Source organism: Aythya fuligula, chromosome 2 (genome assembly GCF_009819795.1).
Source record: "Aythya fuligula isolate bAytFul2 chromosome 2, bAytFul2.pri, whole genome shotgun sequence".
NCBI lineage: Eukaryota > Metazoa > Chordata > Aves > Anseriformes > Anatidae > Aythya > Aythya fuligula.
The window spans coordinates 104,658,324-104,681,148 of record NC_045560.1 but is presented as its reverse complement, the minus strand read 5'-3'; the positions used below and the strand labels follow the sequence as shown (position 1 = coordinate 104,681,148).

Sequence of the window (22,825 nt, the reverse complement as noted above, 5' to 3'; positions counted from 1 at the left end):
GCCGCCCGCCAACGGTCGCGGCGCGAGGCGGGCCGTTAGCGGCCGTTACCGCCCCGCTGAGGCGGCTCGGCGAGGCTCAGCTCAGCGAGGCTCCCTCAGCGCCTCGGCCGGCATGTTCGTCCCCTGCGAGGGCGGCGGCCCCGAGCTGCAGGGTTTCACGCTGCTCATGGTAAGCGCTGCGGCGGCTGCTCTGCCTCCGTGAGGCCGCCCCTGGGCGCCGCTGAGGGGAGCCGGCCGCGGGCCTGGGCGCAGCTCCCCCCCCCGCCCTCCCCCTCGCAGGGCTCCGCGCGTTGCTTTCCGTTTCCGTCGGTTCCTCCCTCCTCGGCGTCCCCCCGGTGTTGTTGCTGAGGAGCTCGGCGGTGTTTGCTGGGCTGTAGTTAGGTGCTCTCCCTCCCAGGTTAACAGGGCATGTGTCATTTCGCGACGTTTGCAGGACCTGTGGGTCGGCACTGGAATAAATATATGTATTTTTTTTTTCATTTAGTTGTTGTATTTACATTTTCTGTGGAATAAAATCCTAATTTGTGCTGTATTCAAGCTCAGATCATGAAATAATCATATTTTTTTTAGGATTAAGAAAGTATTTTAATCGTTTTCAAGCCTTCTATGAAACCAATTGACGATGATCAGCCTGAGACTACTTAGTTTATTTTGGGATAAGAGTTCCTGTCAGGCTGCGAAGTACTAAGCCATTAATTTTCCTTCTCCTAAGTTCCTTTAGTGTCTTATTTATAAGCAGCTTCACCACCGTTCATCTCGAGAGCTACTCAGCCCCTCGTGACTTGACGGGTTGGGCTCGATGATCCTTGTGGGTCCCTTCCAACTCGGGGTATTCTGTGATTCTGTGACTCTGCGAACTCACATGGGTGCAGGAAATCATTCCGGATCAGCTGACTAGTCAGAGGAAACAGGTCACAGCTGTTTCCTTCAGCTGGCTTGTAGTGACAGTCTCTAAGCACCAGTAAGGCTGCTTTTGCTGTGAGCTTGTCAGGATCAGATCCACTGTGTTTCCGCATGTGGTGGCAGTTTGGGCATTAGCAAAGTCGTAGGCACAGACTTGCCTAGAAGTCACAGGGAAGCAACTGAGAATGTCATCTGTCATTGCTGGTATCTGTAAAAGGACACAACTGCTTGAAATTCTCTTTCTGTGCTGTTTTAATTAAGTCAGTGTCTGCCGGGCTTGGTGATAACCCATGGCAATTCCTACAAAACGAATCCAAGATGACATCCATCCTTACAAGAAAATGGAAAATGTCCTGTGTACATTGGTCAAACTGACGCTTACAGTCTTAGGTGTAATATCAACATTACCATTAGGTGTCACTTGAGGCCGCCCAATCTCTGCGTTCATTTTTAGAGTGACTTTTACCTACCCTGTACCCAAAAAGAGGGAGGGAGGAGACAAGTTTCCAAGCCTTGGTTTAAGTTTACAGCAAGAGACCATTAGTCACAGAAGTGGCCAGTAGGTTTCTGTGGGACAGGGACCAGCCTAAGAAATAGTCACCTTTGTTAGAAGATGAGCTGCCACTTTAAGAAATCCTGTGTTTAACCAGAAGTATTCTAACTTGAACCTTTGCTATTTGAAGGGTGTATAGTTCTGTCCGTAAAACACACTGTAAAAAACACACCTTAATTCTGTAACTTCTTTTACAGCCAGCAGTGTCAGTGGGAAATGTTGGTCAACTGGCAATTGATCTGGTGATTTCCACACTTCGCATGACTAAAATTGGTTACTTCTACACGGACTGCCTGGTGCCGATGGTTGGCAATAATCCGTATGCAACATCAAAGGAAAATTCGGTGGAGCTGAGTATAAATGCTGAAGGTGTGTATTGAACGCTGGTGATATTGGCAAGATGCATACAGTGCAAGAAGGTTACGTTTACTTGTGTTGTTACGCTTTGCTTACGTGAACGATGTTTAAACTAAGGTCAGGAATAACAACTTCAATAACTAAATCTCTGACTTACAGATAAGAATGTATTTATACTTCGCAGAGGAAACTGTTACTCATGTTATTTTGGATAACCAGTTTGGCATATGGAACCAGTAAGAAATGTTGACTCTTGACCATATTACAGTGCAGCCAAAGCTCTCTACAGTTCTAATCCTAAGCAACAAGCGGTGTGCACATACTTAAAGCGAAGTGCTGGAATGCAAGCTGCATTCTGTGGAGAAAGATGTTTTGCTTCTTCCTTGCCACCTATGTTTGCCTTGTTGATCCTCTGCCCCCTTTCAATTCTCAGGATTTTTCCCTGTCTTCATCACTAAATTTCTATTGTTTTCATTTCTTTTTCTCCTAAATCACAGAAATTTCAAAATAATCTTTGCAAAGCTGTATAAGGAGATTATCTGAATGATTACAGGAAGCAGATCTTCAAATATTTTACTTCATTCAATCCTTTGAATTTATAACGAGTGAAATTAAGTTCAGTGAAGACAGTGCATAAAATAGGTATTTATTTTTAACAGTAATCATTCTTTACAGTAATAGGATTTGATAGCTGAAAGGTTTACTGTCCTCAGGTTTGTAAAGTGGATAAATCTGGATACTTCTAAGCCTAGATTTCTTACTTGCTTTCTTGTGAAACTCAGTTATTTCTCCTTGTAGTGTATTCATTACCTTCGAAGAAACTTGTAGTTCTGCAGATCAGATCACCTTTCATAAAGGTATGTATGCTCACTGTTGTTCTGAGTTCACTATTCAGTAGTTTCTTTGGTTCTGCTGGCAAATCATTTAAGTGGCATGGGTGAATTTTATGGCATTATTCAAACAGACTAAAGAAGCACAACCAGAACTCTGCCAGGTTAAAAGGCATTTTGTTAAAAACAACACAGACCAAACACTAACAAAATGTTTCTGTCCTTGGTGCTACAACACCTTTTGCTCCTAATACAATTTTAGATCAAAGCTGATGTCTGCTTTCAAAAAGGATTGAGGTTTTGTTTTGTTTTTCCAAGGCCTAGAACACTTATATCAGTAGATTTTGGTGTTCATGTGACCTTAGTTATTAATAGCCTGGAACAAAACAAAACACAAAACTTTCTGGCTTTTATCCATTTCTCTTTTTTTCTCCTTACAGTTATTCTCTTTGTGTATTTGTCTTTTATTGTAATAGCTTAATTTTTCTCTGTCACTCCAATTGAATTATGTCAGTGTTCAGCATTCATTTAAACTGCACTCATTACGCTCATTGTGTAGAAATAAAGACTTGCATAAGACTCGTTAACTAGACACTGGCTGTAATGTTAAATGAGCAGAATACCACTCCAGATAAGAAATGGTACCACAGTTTTTGGCAAAGTTTGGCAAAACAGAGTGTGAACTTAGCATCTTTCCATTAGTACCAATGGCATACAAAGTGGGTAGCACTGTTATTCAAAACTGTAGTTTTGTATTTTAAACTGTAGTTTTGATCAAGTAAACAGCCAGTCCTCTGCTTTCTAAAAACAAATCTGGAAGTGAAAACTAAAGGGATGTGAAGAAAAATCAAGATCATTGCTGAGCATTAAATGTAACATCTAGTATTGTCAGCTTTGGGCTTTTTTTTTTTTTTAAGGACACAATACATTTTTCTTTTTTTCTTTGTCTCTGCACGAAGAACAAATACAGGCCATTCTGCCAAGCACTGCTTTCTTGGGTGGAAAGCAGTAAATGTGCCAGAGTCATTCTTCTGTCCAGCAGCCACGCGTACCAGCGCGATGATGAGCAACTTCTTGGGTATGTTTGTGTCCTTGGAAGATCTAATTAATGTTCATGTTCTCTGGCAAACTGTTGTGTTTCCCTCTGTGTAGTACTTTTGGTAGGGTTCTTCTGCTTGCTGTGTAGGTAGGTCATAAAATACTATTATGTATTAAATAAATAAATACTAAAATATTATTAAAACAGAACATTGTACAGCACTTCTCTCTGAACTTTGTTAGTAACAGCTTGTTAACAGCTTAGGTAATAACAGTGAATAGCACTTGGCCTGCACTGTCAGTTGGCCACAGAACATCAGTTTTAACTTCTTCATTTCTCGTGGCTGCAAGCTATGTCAAGGATTAGCTGCTAACATACAGGCCACAGATTATATATTTAACATTTAATTAGAATGTTAGTTTCTCTTAACCTCTTGTTGATTATTTTTCATTTTGAGGATTTTCTAGCACCACAGAATAACTCTGTCACCAGACTCACTGAAGAGTGGTGGTAACACATTCAGAAAACACTCAACTTTAATGAAGCCTGCAGATATCTGTCGTGTGAGCTTTTAAAAATACACACAGTGAAGTATGAGCTTACTTTAACAAACTTTAATAGAATCAGTTCCCATCTGAAGGAATAAAATCGTTTTATATGTACATCATTTTAATAGCAACAGTTCTCCTACTCACGTGCTTATGTATCCAGTACTTACCCTTGTAGCAGGTACATTTGGTTATATTTGTGGCAGAAAGTTGGGTATATTGTTTTGAACCCAGAAGTACTTTTTAACTGTGACTTGGGGAGGAAGAGAATGTCACTGCAATATATCATTGCAGGTTAGAGGTCCTTCGTGCTTGTACTTCCTTTCTGTCACAAGCGCTAACTTCAGTGCTGTCTCTTATTGTCACCCTGAGTGTGTTCTTGATCTGTTCCTAGAACACCACTGCGCTACCTGCTTACACCAGCTCTTGAGAAAGCAGTTGAAGGCCGTATGCAGGAGCTAAAGTGGAAAGAAATGGAAAAAATAGCAGCTTACCCTGGAATAAATGATAGAGAAAAGGTTTTACATATTCCTGGAGGTGGCATCACAAAACTACTGTTTACTGAGAGGTGAGTTGCCTGAAGATAAACACAGAAAGGTATCAGAGGTCCTGATTTTAGTGCATGAGTAAAATTATCTTTTAAAGTGGAAAGTTGTAGGAAAAAAAAAGTCCTCTTTTCATAGAACAGAGTTTTGAAATACTAGTAGAATTTCAGCTAAATATTACAGGAAGTGAGAAGCCTTCAGGCTCAGATACAATGGAAATTGTTCCATGTGAGATTAATGCTAAATGTGTAAGGCCATTGTATCAAAAGAGGTATTTCAAGAATGCATGTGTTAATTTCATTTTCTCAGGAAGCTGTCCTTGGCTAGATTTTAATGTTCTTTTTCTGACACTCTTGTCAGTTTTCTTCCTAGATGTTAATAATAGTAATTAGCAATAAATTTCTTCCTACTCTTAACTGTCAGCTCTCCTGCTCTGCCTGCTTGGAGCTTGTTTTCCCACGTTCTACCGTGTGCTTTCTTAAAATGGGAATATTGTGAATAAAGTAGTGATATGCAGCCTGCAAAACTGCTGTTTGAAGCACATAGAAGAAGGAGGGATCTGTAAAATGATCTGTATAAATGCCCCAACAGGGCAAAAATGCAAACCAAGGATATGAAAGGATCCCCAAATAACCCTGCCATGACCTAGGATTCTTGCCTTACAAAGTAAAGAACAAGTTCAAGATGTAGAAGGAAATCATGAAGTATGAAAACGCAAACAAGCAAATCTGGAGGGGGGTGAAAAGAGAAATATATTTCATAGGCATATGTAAGGATTGTGTGTATATATATAAAGTCTGTATTTTCCTATTTTTGTTTTTTTTTTTTTTGTTTGTTTGTTTGTTTTTTTTTAAACAAACAACATGCAGATTGTTGCACTTAATAAATAAATGTTTCTGTTCTGGGTTTATAAAAGAAACAAATGCCTGCTTGCTTCTTGTTGCAGTTGTTCAAAAGGAATCCAAATGGCAGTTCTTCTGAAATTCTGCTCGGAAGGGGACAATATCCCTGATGCATTTGCTCTTGTTAATTATCTTAATGAATGGCTCCAGCTAATTAAAAGCAAAGTAAGTGCTGTTTGATCTAGAGTTCTTGCTTTAATATTTTATATTGTTTATTTTCATTTTTTGCATCAGTTGGGTCAACTTTTGCCCTTGGTTATAAAGAACGGGCAAAATTAAAGATATATTTTGATTAAAATCTCACTAGGAAGTTTCCCACAAAAAAAACAAACAACAAAAAACATTACAGCCTTGTTTAACAGGTGTGGGAGGGAAATTGTGTAAAGTTTTGATCTAGTTTAATCTTCCAGAACTCTTCTCTAAAGCAATCCACGGTGATACTGACATTTGAAAGGCTGCCTGTTATTTTAATACGTATGCCAGAGAGTGAATTACATTAAATTGCTTTAATGTTTAAAACTTGAGAGTTATTCTGTCATTGTTGCAGGGAAGCCATTCCACAGATATTTCTCCAGAACAGGAAATACCAGATACTTCTTCACAATGGAAAATACCGAGTTCTTGGCGCTTACTTTTTGGCAACGGTCTTCCACCTGCACTCTTCTGATCCATCTTGAATTCTTCTGTAAGTTGCATATATACAGCCTAGTCTCAAACACCCCTTGAAAAGATGATTTTATAGTAATTGCCAAGCAACAGCAATTTAATTTGTTAGGTACATAAATTCCTGGTTTAGGAAAAAAAACCTTTCATATATGTGGCTAACAAAGGAAATAAAGGTAACTTTCAGAAATCGACCAAAGAAATACGTTTTGTACAGTTTATTGAATAAGTTTGGTTATTTTTTATTTTTTTTAAATAAAATGTTTAAAAAAAAACACAAAATAAACAATTATTTGGTTAAGTATTATTGCACTGGAAAAGCTCATGGTAACTTGAGATACATGTGCAGGTTTTTTAGATCTTTTTAGAAAGATAAGATCCTGTTGTTCCATGTTAACTGTGGATCTTGTTTCCAACCCCCCCCTCCCGTTGATGTAAATAAAGCTCAGAAGTGATCTTTCTGCCTTCTTTTCCTAATGCTGGTGTAGTAGCTTCAGCTGGGGAGACTAAGTGGTGCATGGCAGCCTGTTCTCTCTCCTCTAGCCTACTTCCACGGTATAATTTCCATCCTTCTTCCAAGCACCGCTGAGATGCTGAAATTAAAGCTTCCTTGGTAGACAAGCCGTCTCAGACTAACTTGAGGACGTTTCTAGTGCCCTGAAACACAAAGGAAGTAAAACGCTGCCTTGGTAGCAGGCAGCCTGCTGCTACCTGGGTATTGTATCAGCCTAGCGTGCAGTGCTGGTTTGGTGAGGAGTAATTCACGTGTTTAATGTTTGTAATGGTACTTGTTGCATCGTTAAGCTGCATGTTCAGTTTTGGTCTTTTATTTATTTTGGCTCACAGTCTTTTATTTTATTTTATTTTATTTATTTATTTATTTATTTCAAAAAAACTCAGCCTGCAGGGAGGCAGTGTGTATAACCTTTGGCATTTTGCTACATACAAATAACAAGCCCGACCGGGGTTTCCTGCAGCTGCTAACAGCAGGCATTAATTTTGTTCAAGGTCTGAAATATTTTGTGTAAATATAAAATAACCAAGGTACTAAAAAAAGCATTTGGAATACTTAAGTCAACTTATGTGATATTTTTTTTAAGTGACACAAAAAAAATCTGAAGGTTAAAACCTTATTTATGCAACAGGTAGTGTTGCTTGGGCATGCACAGAAAATTAATCAAATAGTAAAATGTATTAATTGGTTGTATTGATCAGGATGCAGTCTTAGGTATGCTGAATGGTAATGGGGGTGGGATGCAGCATTTCAGAAGGTACTTAAGTGCAGAGCAATTTTCATCAAAAAGCAGCTGTGATAAATTAAATTCCAAGCCTTACTAATTTTGTTTGCAGCAAGGAGAAGCCATGATAAAAAGCTAGGAGAGGGAAAGCAACAGCAAGGGGGCGTTGGACCGCTGGACCACAGCAGAAGCATTCAGAAGTTTTCTGAGGCATGGAAGTTTTGTCTTTCTTTCTTTTACAGATGGCAGATTAAGGCACAATTTTTCAGGAAAATAGTCTCTTGGATAGCTTAGATACTCAGATAGTTTAGTAGTTTTTATTGCTGTAATTTTGAATAAACCAGTACTTATGTTAAAAACATCTTTGGAAAATGTATCCACTTGGTTTCAGAGAAGATGCTGTCCTTCCAACTGCTATTCCTTCAAAAGTACATATTCTTCTATATTCCTATTCTAAAATCCATTTGTACTATAACTTGGAGAACATATAATGCGTGAAGGTACCAGGTAAGTTCCTATTTATAACACAGTGACAAGATCTCTAAGAAAATGCTAAGTAACAATTGAATGTATTTTAACCTAAACGCACCTTCATGTGGTTAACTATCAGTAATCAGGGTGAACTTCCTGTCCCCCTAACATATTCTTCTACAGTTTCTTAATCTTTTATTCTAAATCTTGCAATAAATTTGTGAAAAAAAAAGGTAATGGAAAATACAAAATGATATTTGGTTATAGTTTGTTGAATTGACTGAACTTTATAGTGGTACTAGTCACACGAAGATTTACACTACTAGAATCTCTTTTCAGCTATTAACCAGAAGTAAGAGGCATGAAATCTAGTATTTGCGAGCAGTTAAAAGGCTCATAGTTATTATTTTTATCACTTTAGAGCTCTTTTAAAATTCTGTATGCTCTTGAAGGTTTTGATGAACTCCACGCTCAAAACTTCACAGACTCCCAAAGCAGCTGGGACTGTCAGGGCCCTCTTGGAGCCCTGCCCCAGCAGGGCCACCCAGAGCAGGGTGCCCAGCACCACGGCCAGGCGGCTTCTGCAGGTCTCCATGAGGAGACCCCACGGCCTCTCTGGGCAGCCTGTGCCAGTGCTCGGCCACCCGCACAGCACACAAGGGCGGCCTGGGGCTCAGAGCCTGTGCCCACTGCTCCTTGTCCTGGCGCTGGGCACCACTGCAAAGAGCCTGGCTCCATCCCCATGGCACCTTCCCCTCAGGTATTTACAGACACTGATGAGAATATTACCTCAGCTTGGTGTTTTTAACCAGCACGATGCCTTGGCTTACCTTTGTCAGCCATCCTCTGTTGTAAGAACTGGTCTGTGTGTTTCTTGAAATGAGGCAGAAGCAGCACACAATTATCACTACTGCAGAAATTCGTGTTCTAGTTCCTGGGTTATGAGCTACTTACCAATAGTCAGGATGAAGCCTTGAGCATTCCAGACATGACACAAACTATTTTTTTCGTATATTATTAGAAACAGCGAACACCATGGCACAACCAGATGATAGGATTCCCTAGAGTAGTGCTCATTGTTAAAAAAAATTTTTTTTTTTTTTTTAAATTCAGGGTCATAACTGTCATGTCTCTTGCAACGACAAGTACCCAGCACCTATCTGAAACCCAGGCAGCAGAGGCCAGATCGTGGCAAAGATGATTCCTAAAGCAGCGACTGGAGCTGTTTGCAAAATGCTACAGTTGCAGGAGTTCCTTGGAGTCTAGGAACTGACTAATGGAGCTAGCTGGGAGGCAGAAATGTGTTTTAGATACAAAAAATACACTGAAACTATGCCTCAGCTGCAAGAAATGCAACAGAGCCTAAGCTTTTATTTTCTTTAATCTTCTGATGGAAGATTTAGCAGCTTGGCACGGAGTAGAGCGGTGAGTACTGACAGCTTTGGGAAGCGGTAACGGGGGAGTGCAGCAGCCTAAAGCCTCAAGAAGGAGAAGGGGGCGCTTTGTCCTCTGGGCACCCGCTCCTTCCAGCCCCAGGGATAGAAACCCGTTTCCCCCCTCAGCTGGCAGCCTCCCCGCTTCCTCTTTCTGCACACAGGTTTTACAGCAGCCAAGACCCACAGCTCTGCAGAGCCAGCAGGTGGGAGGCACCTGCAGGAACCCCCTGAGCCTGCCCTCGATAAAAGCCACCAGACACGGCCCCATTTTCAGGACCACTCACTCTTCGCCCCTGCGCCTGCTCACGAAGCTAAGCCTAAAACCAAAGGCAGGCAGCTCAGCTGAGGGAAGCAGTCTGAAAAACTTCAAGAACATTTTGAGAACAGAGTCCAGGGTGGAGAAGGGCCAAGGTACATTCAGCGGTCAGCACTCCACGCAGTAAGACAAATGAGTTGCGCAGTTGATAGCTATCTGAGATGGCAGCGGGTCATAATGAAGTGTACACATGCATTCCCACTTAGTCCTACACATTATGTTCACTTGCAATCCAAAGATAACAAAAATAATGAAAATATAAATCTTCATAAATCTTAAGCTTAAATTAAAAGCCCTGAATTGCTGAAAGCTGTATCCAAAGATGTGTCAAGTGATAAGGACAGGCCCTGTGCCCGTATTCAGCAGCGCTGGGATTTACTGTAGTGGTTTTGGCCAGATCTTGACCCTTTGTTATAGGTACTCCTGGTCTCACAGCCACAAGTTGAAAATGAAAGCTTAATCCAATTAGGATGGTGTTTCCTCCAATACATACTCTGAACTACGCTAATCACTTAAATTAAGGTATTTAGACAAAGGAGACTGTTAATTCAGACCATTTCACAATGGTGCCAAGGCTTTTAGCTTACATATTGGCATAAAGTACCCACCCTCCCTCTTTTGCCTTCACCTTGAAGATAAACAACTCTAAACACACTTGCTTTCACCTATCAGTCTCAAAAACAAGTCTTGTTAAAATTTCAGGTTACATGGTGTAGCAGAAACAGTGTCCCCAATGCTCACATTCCATGTGTTTTTCTTCTCCCTATTTTCAGTGACCTCATGGTTTGTCCAAAAATCCTGTTACAAAAATATGCCAAGTACAAATTCCATGTAAAGCCTCACCACACGCTAGGTTAGACATTTTTATCTAATAACATGCAGCTTTTCAGTGAACTGTGAGGACTTGAGCGAGCACTGAACTTCGGTTAACCCGGTTACAGAAGGTACAGGGCTCAAAATGCTCTTGGGGCCATTACACCGACTCCTCTAGCCAGCGATCCGTTCACCCCTCTCCCAGTGGTGCTGTTCAGAACGAGAGGGAGAGCACCGACAGACTGGAGATGTGAAGCAAAACATTACACGTACAACACGCTGATGGCACAATCCAAAACCCATTTAATTAACGACTCCATTGACTGTGTGCTTTGCACCTCGCCCTCAGCACCATTCATTGGGCATGCTGGGGTAGCTCTGGCTTTCCCAGCTTCCCTTCCACTAAAGGATGAACAACAAAACATTTCCCCTCCCAGCGTTATTCTGAACATTTTGTGAGTATTTTATAGCAAACATAAGGATTACCAAACCAACTGGTCAGATTAATAAAACAATATTCTTAGTGGTGCATTACAAAAGAAATGTGCAAGTGCTCCTCCCAGCTGAAACTACAATAGTTAGCGTTGGAATAATTAAAAATATTTGCATAAAGCCCATTCTAATCAGAACATTTCACGATTTTCTAGTTAAGATAGGGTATCAGAAAACCTGAAGGTGAAACATTTCTGCTTGCTCCAAACAGGCTCTTAACCGTTTCTTCCTAACATAATGCGCACACAACAGCACATTGTCGATTTAAAAAAATATTTAATGCTGCCAAAAACGTATAAAAATACAATAAGAATGGCAGTACAAAACAAAATATTTCCTAATTTATTTCTTTTACATCTTTCTACATTAATACAGGCATTATAAAAACACAAGACAGCAAATTATTTTGTTTTGCAAAGTAGCATGCTGGTGGTGTTCTTCATCCCCTCGCTGTAGTTTACGCTGTAAACAGATAACTGAGGTCTTCTTGGTATTTAACAGACCCCACTTTTGTTCCCGAAGAGGGGCTCATGTCTCGCTTTGCATGTCAATAATTTGCAGTTTATAGCTGCAGAATATTCACAAGTCGCGAAGGCTTAGGTGTCAGTCAGTCTCGGCCTACGACATACAACGCAAAAGAAAGTCACGGATTCAGTACACAGTACGAGGAAAAAGAAACAAGAACAGACAACGGGTCGGCAGCTCACTATAAAACACCAGGCAGCTTCTCATGCACTCCCTGCAGTGACTACTGATTGATTACTGTTTGTCTGTGGCAAGCACTCTTGGAAAGCCGTCGCCTTTCCAGAGGGGATTTCCACATTGCAGTGTACGGCACGCACTTGCTGGAGAGCTTCCAGTATAGGTCAGTCCAGCAAGCCACTTACTCGTGCGCCCGACCACAAGCACTGAGGAGTCTTCTTTGACCTTAGTGGGACTACGGAAGGCCGCATCTCAGACTATCATCACCTGTTACAGCTTTGTAGGGCCGCTCCTGGCACAGAGGCATGGAAATCAGTTTCTAGGCAAAGCGTGCCCATACCGAGGAAGACGTTCCGACATTAGACATTTGGTTCTTTGCAAAGGTAGGGCTATGCGCCAAGGAACACACAAAAACCGTGGTATTGACAGCACTAAAACACCCTGGGAGCGACAGGTAAAATGCTTCTAAGCTCTGCGAACACTGCAGTGATTTATACGGCAGGTTTCTTTGTGAATTTAGAACACAGCAGAATTTTCTCCCAAGTATTTATCCAATTTAAATAAAGACTCAGACAGAGGTGCAATTTTGAACGCATTTATTTTTCATACATGAAAATGAAAGACTGACCTAAACCTTTGGGGGGCAGCAGGGTTAAAAAACCCAGGAAGACTACCGTGAGTTAGGTCAACTTCACAACTTCCATCCTGTCAGTTAAGCCACTTGGCCATGCAGAAGACTCCCTCTTTTGTCATCAATTCATTAACTTAGGTTCTTGTGCAGTCGTCAAGTGTGTCAGGCTTAAGTAATAATGCCAAAGAGCAAACTAAATAATTTGGTTAACATTCAATAAACTTAAAGCTAGCCAGGCTTTCTGATTGCCTGCACAATCCAAACACACGTACATGCATACACATTTGCACTTTTTCCCTATTCAGTGGAATATCAATTGATGCAAGTAAACCGTTTCACTCAAGATTTAACAAGGTTGGCTAGGTTTCCCTTGCAGTATCTTAATTACGTATTTTTATTTTTTTTTTTTCCCAGAATTCTGTTTCACAATGAATTCAAGTCTCTTACTTGACACATTTCAAGAAAAACAAAATCGTACCATCACCTTAAGTGGACCGTCCCTGCATTAAGGATATAATCAAACAGAAAACTTGAACGACTAATTCCAAACCTGCAAACTACTTGCAACTAAGGTCCAAATATTTTTTTTTAATTGATATTTACTAAAACATGCATGATTTGTATAGAAGTGTTCATCTGAGAGTCGAACACTTTCATTAAATTCTAAGAAGTTCACTATGCATCAAGTATTTTGACTGATGTATTTCCAAAATGGGGAAAAAAAACAACACAGTAACACTCTGAATCAAAGTACAACAGCATTTTGGAAGTGACACAGAAACAGCCAACAGCTTGCCAGAAACTGGAGGGAAGGAGGAGTAGGTTGTCAGAAGGCGTTTCCTTCATTTTCACTCTTTCTTTAAGCATTTCCTAAAATAAAGGTCACTGGGATTGACAGGTCTTCCATTTTGGCCCACATTTGTTCTTATTTAACATCCGAGTTGTGCACAACTGCTGTAAAGTTAAATCCTACAGAATAACGAAATATCACAAGGGCTCAGTTTGCAGTACGGAAAGCGAGCCTCCTGCAAATTCAGTTTTTAAAGGATTTTGTCCCAAGTCAGATACTGAGGGAGCAGAAGAGTTTTACCCAAATTATCGCCTGGAATACTCTACAAGATCTAATGCTTAATTTCCCTCCTACTCCCGTGGCACAATTCACTGGTCAAAACAATTTTGTCCTAGACTTGTATTGGTTTGTTGTTCTTAAATTAAGATCAATTAGACTTTGAAGAGCCATACAAGGATGCAACCAAACTGAGTTTTTACCTATCAACTGCTAAATATCCTAGTTCTACTTTATTGCATCAGGAAGGTGAAAGCCAGATGACCTAAGAAGGCTCCCTCGGGCCCTGCCTCACATGCTCTCACCCAGAAAAGCAGAATGCCTCCTCAGGATTCAAAGAACAAAAAAGCCAAATTTTAGAAGATGGAAACAGGGAAAATTTCAAGGGACAACTTGACAAGACCCAAGTTGAACTCAGTATCTGCATGATGTTGGTGGCCCAGGAAAATTCTTCTCAAACAAACAGAAAGTTGATAAATGACAATGTTTTCAGCAAAGTTTTTGCCTGCACTTTTTCCATAGCTGCTTTTAAGCATTTCAAATAAAGTCTGGAATATTTCTTTGCTATAAAAGCATTTAGTTACATTCCACATTTTTTTTCCATAACCAAAACATCTTTTATAAGGCACATAAATTTATACTGTGTCAGCTACAGCTAATATTTTAAAGAAAAATCTTCCCAATTTTAAAAAGAAGAATAATAAAACAAAAGAATCTTCCAGCAAACCTGTTGTTGGCTAAGTTACTGTGGTTTGCAAAATTATGGGTGCCTTAAAATATGTAAGCTGGCTGCCAATAGTGCGTCACAGCCATCAGCATGTCACTTTGCTATTATAGCTGTATAATAGCAAATTACACAGCCAGTAATGCCACAATACAAATTATCTTTGTTTTACTGACACATGACTTCCCAAATACATAACTCTATGTTCCAAGAAACTACACTTTTCCTTATCTGGACACATAAGCATTTGTTTACTATATAAACAGTGCAGTCCAAAATAGTATTAACTATTGTGAAATGAGGATTTCAAAGAGTACACGCAACACAGCTTTGCGTAGCTAACGTCAGACTGTTCGGGCCCTGTGCCTGTACGTTACAACTAAACTTGAACATACTGGGAACCTTTCAAGTTAAATCCTTTGGAGGAGGAGCAATGTAATTATCTGTCTCTCTCAGTATTTTTCAGCAACAAATCCAAAAAGTGCTTTATGAAAGGACCAAAAAAATAAGCACAAAAAATCCTACCCACCAAAGAAAACAAAACAAAAACCCAACCAATCCCAAATACCTCACCCAACAGGAAACAAACTGGGAAAACAGAACAAGAAAACAACTTCTCTGAAGTCATTCAACAAGTCAATGCTTGAATAAATAAAATCCAGGTTTCCAAGTGCAGTCCAATACCACTAATGATTAAGTTTCAGCTTGGATGACAACAAGCTACATATGCCACATACGACCTCTGTGAGGACAACCTGAAGTACAGCAAATGATTTATGTTTGGTTACTATTTGGGAAGTGTTATTGCCCAAGTAACGGCAAGGGTGTACTCAATAATATTAACAAGACTGTAGGATAGGTAGTCTCAAAATATAGTCCTTGAGTGTTTTTACCATCATGCCTCTTAAATAAATGAGGTAGGCAACCTGAGAAGCAATTCTAGAATTTGTGAGCCTCCAGAAGAGGCTAGCACAACTGAAAATACTGCCTGCAGAAGAATACTACCAACATTCGCTTCCTATCGGTACCACGCTTGGAAGACAAACTAGTTTCCTTTGCTGTGCTTTCTACATATATTACTGATAAGTGGACTTTATTCTTTATAGCAATTAAAATCTATAGACACACAAAACGTTATGCTTCACATTTAATGGAATGTCAGAACTTTAACAACGTTGGCCTTCAAACAGTAGCTGAAGTCTGAATACATTTGTCAATTTAACAGTATGCTTTTCAGTGGGGGCTAAGTTCTCCAAAGCCTTAAAAAATTCAAATTTCCAAGCCTTACTTAAATAATGAAAACTACAAAAAATAAATAAGGAATGCAAATTAACAGAGTAGAAATTGGTAAGTGCTTCATCAGACCCCTAGCTGCTCATATAAATCTGAAATTCAAAATAAGGGGAATGCTTGCACTATTATTTCCATGCACAAATTACATTTAGTTTCAAAAATCAAATTCTTTTTGGTCAGAAATTTGTACAAACTGAGCCTTTAGAAGTACAGTGAACTACAAAAAGATTAAATATGCAATTATAAAATATATTTATCCTAGGTCGTAAGAATATAAAATGTTTATGCTCACTGGTACATTACACATTACACACATTTAAGGATAACTTATTTGTATTAATAACGTAAATGATACAACACTGTTTATTGCTTATGTCAGGCATGTAAATTGAAATTCAGACAGCCTTCAGTAGCTAAACCTCTGTGGTTCAGGGTTTGCTCAAGATCCGGCAGATCACCATTTTTAAAAGTGTATAAACAGTTGCAGCAGGTTTGTACCTGCTTACATAAACAAAAAACTTTGTTGGGAGGGTAGCAGTTCATTTTCGTAAGTACCTGCAATGGAAAGTCCTGAGATGTCGACATATGATCAAGTTTACATCACTTCTCTATAGTATGTAATGGTCTGTACCCATTCCAGGTGTAAGGAGTCTACTGCTTAAAGTCACACCCCTGGACATTCACTTGCAGCAAAATTAGCTGCTGGAGCAGACAGGCTTACTTGTTACTTACAAGGAATGTTCTTGAAAATACATTTTCCAGCAAGAATAAGCGCCAACTAAAATGAGTGTACCAAACCCAATCTTAGCGAGAATAGGTTTCCAATATAACCACCTTTTTCTTTTTCTTTCAGTCTCATTTAGCTTCTGCTTCATCTGCTGCAGCTTCTGTGCCGTGTTAGCTTTTCTATCCTCTCGCAGCCGTTTTCGGACAGTACTTAAAGAAAAAAGAAAAATAAATTTTAAGTTATGCAATGGGAAAAACGCTTTTTCAAATATTAAAACAAACTTCTTCCAAACATAATCTTTAATCTGTTTTAACAGACTTTAATGTAGATGGTTTCAGTTTAGTGAAGACCTGTGAATTAGCTAACATATGTAAAGATGTAAGTGTTTTACAGGGAATAGAATGAGCTTAATTGCTCTGTATCTTTCACTATCAGTGCCCCACTTGCCGGCTGAGATTTACTGCACACAGGCTGCAGCTACGTGTGGTGTAGGGTATTACATGTAAACATTTAAGTATGTGCCTCCACTACGGAGCTCACACTGAACTCAGTGATATACTGACCCTAACCTACTCATGTCCACATGCAGACTTTCATGGTGCTCGTCTTAGCTTGGAAACCAAATCCCAAGTGAGCTAAGCAGAAATCAGCTACGTGCTGTTACGCTACCAGGGCCTTCTTGTGATTTCTGTCTCCAGAAGCATCCTCACCATCTCTAAAAAAAAGCATGGATCTACCACAAGAAAAAGCCTCTGATCGTCCCAGTCCTAGCACTCACACACCACACACACCCATAACCCCTCTCTGTGCTTGTGAGCAGCCTTCAGACACATGCAAAACAGTTTTCTCTCTCTCAAAACACTGATAAAGACATAAAAGTTAGTAGCCATCTGTTATTTCCAAACTTCACTCTATCTACATGGAATGTCTGCAGTCCTCTGGAACAGGCACTGTTCCTTCCTGTGCTTGCACAGCTCTGCACAGTCCAGTCCTGGTCTCTGGCCACGTATCAACAGCCTGAGGTACCGCAGGCAGACCCCAATGACACAGATCCCAAAGCAACCCAGACGGTAGTTCCCAGTGCAGCTGTGTGCAGGAACCTTGGCTAGAGTAAGCCCAGGAGTCGAGGCGTTGGTGCTTGTGACACGGGCTAACTTGACAGCGAGACAAAGTCAGATGCCAGAACCAGACCACAGAAATCTATCGATGGCAGAAATATAACATGCATGGAGGGTGACGTACGGCTTCCACAACACCATTTCAAGCACCACATAGGAAGTGGTAGGTAATTAAAACCCCCATGCTTCTGAAGTATGTATTTTTCCGAAGGTAAGCTGCTATAGTATTTAAACATTAGTATCAAATTCTGTTGGGCATTTTTAGACCTAATTCACATGTGCAATGGAATTCACAGACAGTCTGTAAGAAAATGCTTTCAAGCATGAGATTTAGCTGCTTCAATTTGACACACGTTCTTCCTTCTCTTGTCCTTTACACAATAAAGCTTTATCACAAGAAATATATTGTTTTATTAAAAAATAATTAAGACTGCCAAATACCACCTGTCCTTTCCCTCTACTGAAGGAAGATAATGACGGTTTCCTAAGATCAGAAAAGCAGACAATAATTCAGCCTCTCAGGAACGTCTCTGCCTCCTGAACTACTTCTTCATTTCACCTACCTTTCAATGTTTCCATCTTGAACTTTAGAGGGCAGGTCAGTATTTTTCTCTGTTTGATCTTTGCTCTCCAGGCCTATGCTGTTCCCATTGTACTTCTCTGTGGTTATTTTGGCTGGGTGTGGAGGAGACTGCTCAGAACTTGGTGCTTGGTCCTCCTTAGAGAGCTCCTTCCACCGTTTCTGCAAACAAGGAGAATATATTTCAAACATTCCCCTAACACTGAGGGCATTCGGTGACCATTCTGTGCGAAGACATCTTGAACAAAGAAGTAGATTAAGGGAGCTATCAGATCAAGAGAAAAAAGAATTGTTCGACAATGTTTTCAAGGAGGTTCACATCACATCTTTAGAGGCAAAGCAGCTCTCATTAGATAAATGGCCACCCAAACCAATTCCTACAATATTCAGAATGTCCAAGAGAACTTTCCACAGAGATACGGGGAAGCCAAGGAATGGTGGGAGAAATTGGAGAAATTTACAGTCCCTCATAAAAAGTAATCTAGGGTTATTTACTCCAAAGTTGCAATCTACTAGTTGATTCATTTTATGTCCATCAGCCCAGAAGACATACTGCCTCATAACAAAGAAATTCACCTTTTTTTTTTTTTTGAGAAGTAGTCTAAAATAACATGGAAGGAAAAATAAAAGATGAGTAGTAGATAGTAGTAACTGGTCTACTACATCGTTTTCCTAATGGGTAATTGTCCCAGCTATGACTAGCCTGAAGACTTTCTTGCATAAACAAAATTTTACACAGAAGAAAGCCTGCAGGTAACAGAATGTAACAGGAAGGAAAAAAAAGTTGCCCCCCAAACAAACCAGTGCTCTTCTCACACAGATCAGCCAGCCAACAAGGACACTGAATACTTCAGAAACAAAAATGAGGTGCTGTTAAATGTGTATGATTAGAAAGATGAATTGTAATTTGACTCTTCAAAAAACTCATGTTAGATTCTCACCTGTGGAATGAATTCAAGCTTGCTGGACTAACCTAAACAAGCTCAGAGGCTGATGTGAAAAAACAGACACGAACAACTTATGGAAACCCACAGTGCAGATTCATCTTACTGCCACAGAAAGAGCCTCTTCTGAGGACAGGGTTGTGTCAGTAAGAGACTTGCTGGCTAAGACAAATACTGATTGAATATGGAGTAACAAGCGCAAAGGAAGACCCGAAACAGAGACAGTCACCCTCAAAATTATAACAGAGATGTCTGTGTAAGGGAGCTAAGTTTTAGGGCCTGTATTAACTCTTAGAATGAATGGAGAGAAGGGAAAGGCACGTTAAGATGTTCGGTTGACTGGATCAGGTGAGTCCTCTGAACTGTACTTGTCATTCACAAATTTCAGTACAAAGCTGCGGTGTTACTGTTCTTCATCTGCAAAACACATCTATGGATCTAAGCAGTTAAACCTTCTTTGTCCTTTCCAAGCCACAAATTCATTTTCCATCCACTACTCATTTCAACACATTTTTTTCCTGAGAGAGTGACAAGTTATTTTACTATGTTGTTAAAACAACAGTAATTTATCTTTATTATAAGATGAAATTTTATAGAAATGAAAACTTTAATCTTGTTCGACCTCCCTTCTTTTACATACTGCAGTACAATTGGGAAGGAAGTCATTGTCTCAGCTACAGAACCACGCACCAGCACACTGTCACACACCCCTGTGCGGCTTCATGATGAGCGTTGATCCCTTCAAAATGAGAGGGAGGGTCTCCTACCCTGATACAAATACTTTAAGCAAGCGAAGGTCCAAGTGTGCATTGTGCTTGCCTGCAGAGTTTACCAAAAAACATTGAAAGGTCAGAGCTGAACTTGTGGGTAGTGTTAGAAGTAGCTTGGTGGTGAAGCCTGCTCTGACTTCACGCTCACCCCTGCTTTTTTTTTTTTTTGCCTTTGTTTGCAAAGAAGGAAACACCTCTGACGCTCTGGACAGTGCGACAGTTCTCCATGGGTGAAAAAGAGATCTAGTTGTCCTTGAATGGAGAAACACTCCTGGAAGTACTGCCAACTTGGGTGAAACAAGTATTGATTTTCTACGTATGACCCTGATGCCCTGGAAAGCACCAGGATAGCTAAGTACATTGCAGAAAACACTGGTTTAGGAAAGGTCACCTGAACCATCAGAGAACACAAAACAACCACCTCCGCAAGTGAAGAAATGTGCCCGCAGTGTGCTCTTAGTGCAAACAAAACACATTGGAACTTGACAAGCAGCACTCTGAATTGACAAAGCTTCCTTGTATCCAGAAACAAGAAATCCTGCAATCTACGTGGATATTTGTGGGAACTGGAGCTGCTCAGTTTGAAGCACAGCTTTTTAATGGACAAAGCAAAAAAAATATTACCACCAGAAAGAATGCTCCAGAAAGTAAGGAGGTTAAACTACTGTACACGTTAAGATGAATCACGCAGTGTTCTAGGCACTTGGTACAGGTGTTCACACCAGCAGCAAACTCCCTAGGCGTTGGTTAGCAGCGTTTGAACCACAGAAGAGGAAACGTGTTTCGGCTCATCTGCTTCATTCACGATTTTAACAAACCAGCAAAATCATTAAAAAAACCCTAGCATATGAAAGCAGAATTAAGTCTGTTAAACAACCTCTCCTTCTGGTCCTCCCTCCACCCCCAGCACCAGACATTAAAAGCAGCTGTAGCCACTGTAAGTATCACAAACGACACCAATGTACTGGTGAGATACCGTAATCGCTGCCCTGAAACTCATTACATTCAGCTACATTCTAGTAACTCTAACACAAGTTGCAAAGGATACAAAAAAATAAGCTATACTAATAAAACTTACCTGTAGCATCAGGCAATTTTACTGTTAGATAAACTTATAGCAAGGATCAAGAAACACAGCAGAGATCTTTGCTATCTTTTCCAAGCGATACCGAGTGTTGCTTTTGCTTTATAGTATTGAAGATATTGATTTAACCCTTCCAAAACCAGGGTAATGAGCTATTTTTGTACTTTATCTCAGAGGAGACAATTACATAGGATTAAGAGTTTAGCAGCTAGAAAAGGCTAATCAGATACACCTCTAATACCTTCAAGGCATCTATTGAAAAAGGCAGTTCATTTCAGTCTCACAAAATGTTTGTTTTAAAATAGTTCGGAGCTCATTTTTAAGCTACTGTTGGCATTCTACTCTTTATGCTTAAACACATGGAAATATTTACCTGTATAGTTGAATCCCCCATAATAAACTTTGCTCCTTCTATTACAGCCATATATGAAAACCTTAGTTGATCTGGTGTCTGAATAAGTCCCATTCGGTATTTTCTCATATCCAGTAATACCTTCTTAATATCTACAGAAAATGGGTCCTTTTTTTCCATCTGTAAAGAAGGTTATATTGAAAGTGTCACAGGTACGGATAAAGACAACATACAAAAAATAATTACAATTAAAAAATGAGTCACAATTTGAAAAAAAAAAAAAAAGAAATTTCTTCACATTACGTTTATATTAGTTATGTAAGAAATTAACATCTCCAAGTTTCTAAATTGTTTTCACAGGAAAAAAAGTAAACCATTAATGAAAGCTTATAATGAACAAATCTATGATCATGTTTTAACCAAATAAATCAGTACCCTCATATCAAGTCTTAAAAATCTAGATATGCCTTATTCACACATAAATTTGTACTTCAACAAAACTGTTTTTTTTTTGTTTTTGTTTTTGTTTTTTAAAAAAAAAAGACTGTCACAGTAAGAACCATAAAACAGTATTTCCTATTGCTCCTGAACAGAATGGCAATTTGGAATGAATGAAGCAGAGGTTTCTTTAATTAAAGCAGATTCTCTAATTCAAGCAACACGCATTTTTTCCCCATACTACACATTCATGGGGCATTTTTAACTGCACACCTGTGCTTATTGCAAGGTTCACTTGAGTTTTTAGTATTAATGTATACTTGCATCACAGTTCACATTATGTTTTTTATGAACACAGAAAAAAAGAAAGTCTGCAGAAAAATAATGAATAAATTGAGAGGGCCTACCCAAAACATAAGATGACTGTTTCGTAACTTAAATCACAGAATGGGCAGGGCTGGAAGGGACCTCTGAAGATCAGTCCAGCCCCCCTGCTGAGCAGGATCACCTAGAGCACATTGTGCAGGATGGCATCCATGCGGGGTTTGAGTATCTCTGGAGAACAAGATACCACAACCTCTCTGGGCAACCTGTTCCAGTGCTCTGTCACCCTCACAGTGAAGAAATGCTTCCTCATATTCAGCCGAACCTCTTGTGCTTCGGTCTATGCCCACTGCCTCTCATCCTCTCACTGGGTACAACTGAAAGGAGACCGGCTCCATCCTCGACATGCTCCCCTCAGATATTTATATGCACTGATGAGGTTTCCCCTCAGCCTTCTCTTTTCCAAGCTAAACAGGCCCAGTTCTCTCAGCCCGTCCTCATATGACAGGTGCTCCAATCCTCCAATCTAATGAAATCCTATCTGGCTTAAGCCCATGTTATACTGCTCAGTAATACCAAGCCTAACCAAAGTCAGAATCTAGAATTTCAGAAAATCCAACAAAACCTTAAATACTTGTTAAATAAATACTTAACATATACATGTATAATATGCTCAAATTATGAGCGATTACAGAGGACACGGTTCGCAAGCCTAAATTAATATCTAAAAAACAAAACCTCCATCTATTCTACACACATCTCACATAAAAGAGTGCTTCTTATTTACTTTCCAGGAAGCTGTGAAAACGTGTAAAGTACTTCAAGATGGATTTGTAAATGTATTGCAAGGCTTGTGTTTTTAAGCTATTAAAACATGAAGAAAAAAAAGAAGTGTGATGCCCTAACCAAAGTTTTCACTGACATCATTAACTTAAGTGCTTCTAAAGCCTCCCAACCAAAAATGGG

The 22,825-nt window shown here is 39.8% G+C and overlaps 2 protein-coding genes across 5 annotated transcripts in view; one reads left to right on the top strand and one right to left on the bottom strand.

Annotated features, from left to right (window-relative positions):
- The first annotated feature begins 50 nt into the window (after positions 1–50).
- On the top strand, positions 51–13,028 carry PSMG2 (proteasome assembly chaperone 2). 3 transcript variants are annotated; one of them, XM_032181364.1, is made up of 8 exons: positions 51–169; positions 1,654–1,825; positions 2,612–2,670; positions 3,603–3,721; positions 4,625–4,798; positions 5,722–5,842; positions 6,225–6,362; positions 12,854–13,028. In XM_032181364.1, the coding sequence occupies exons 1-7, from the start codon at positions 113–115 to the stop codon at positions 6,342–6,344; spliced, it is 822 nt and encodes a 273-aa protein (XP_032037255.1). In that variant the 5' UTR covers positions 51–112; the 3' UTR covers positions 6,345–6,362; positions 12,854–13,028. The 3 variants fall into 3 exon arrangements, with proteins under 3 accessions (XP_032037255.1, XP_032037254.1, XP_032037253.1); XM_032181363.1 differs by lacking the exon at positions 12,854–13,028 and adding an exon at positions 7,691–8,205; XM_032181362.1 differs by lacking the exon at positions 12,854–13,028 and having other exon boundaries at positions 6,225–6,796.
- PTPN2 (protein tyrosine phosphatase non-receptor type 2) overlaps positions 11,465–22,825 on the bottom strand; it is a 30,776-nt gene continuing 19,415 nt past the window's right edge. Inside the window, exons 7-10 of one of the 2 annotated variants that reach the window (XM_032181361.1) lie at positions 21,119–21,277; positions 17,931–18,109; positions 16,357–16,458; positions 11,465–11,724 (exon numbers count right to left, since the gene is read on the bottom strand). In XM_032181361.1, coding sequence (XP_032037252.1) covers positions 11,703–11,724; positions 16,357–16,458; positions 17,931–18,109; positions 21,119–21,277 — 462 coding nt within the window. In that variant the 3' untranslated portion in view covers positions 11,465–11,702. Of the gene's footprint in view, positions 11,725–14,773; positions 16,459–17,930; positions 18,110–21,118; positions 21,278–22,825 lie in introns of those variants that run through there. The other variant, XM_032181360.1, reaches the window with a different exon arrangement.

Bases quoted from the DNA above. Each gene is read 5' to 3' on its own strand.
- PSMG2 (XM_032181364.1), top strand. From the start codon at position 113: ATGTTCGTCCCCTGCGAGGGCGGCGGCCCCGAGCTGCAGGGTTTCACG. The intron at 1,826-2,611 runs GTGTGTATTGAA...TTCTCCTTGTAG, and splicing joins GCTGAGTATAAATGCTGAAG to TGTATTCATTACCTTCGAAG. The intron at 2,671-3,602 runs GTATGTATGCTC...CTCTGCACGAAG, and splicing joins TCAGATCACCTTTCATAAAG to AACAAATACAGGCCATTCTG.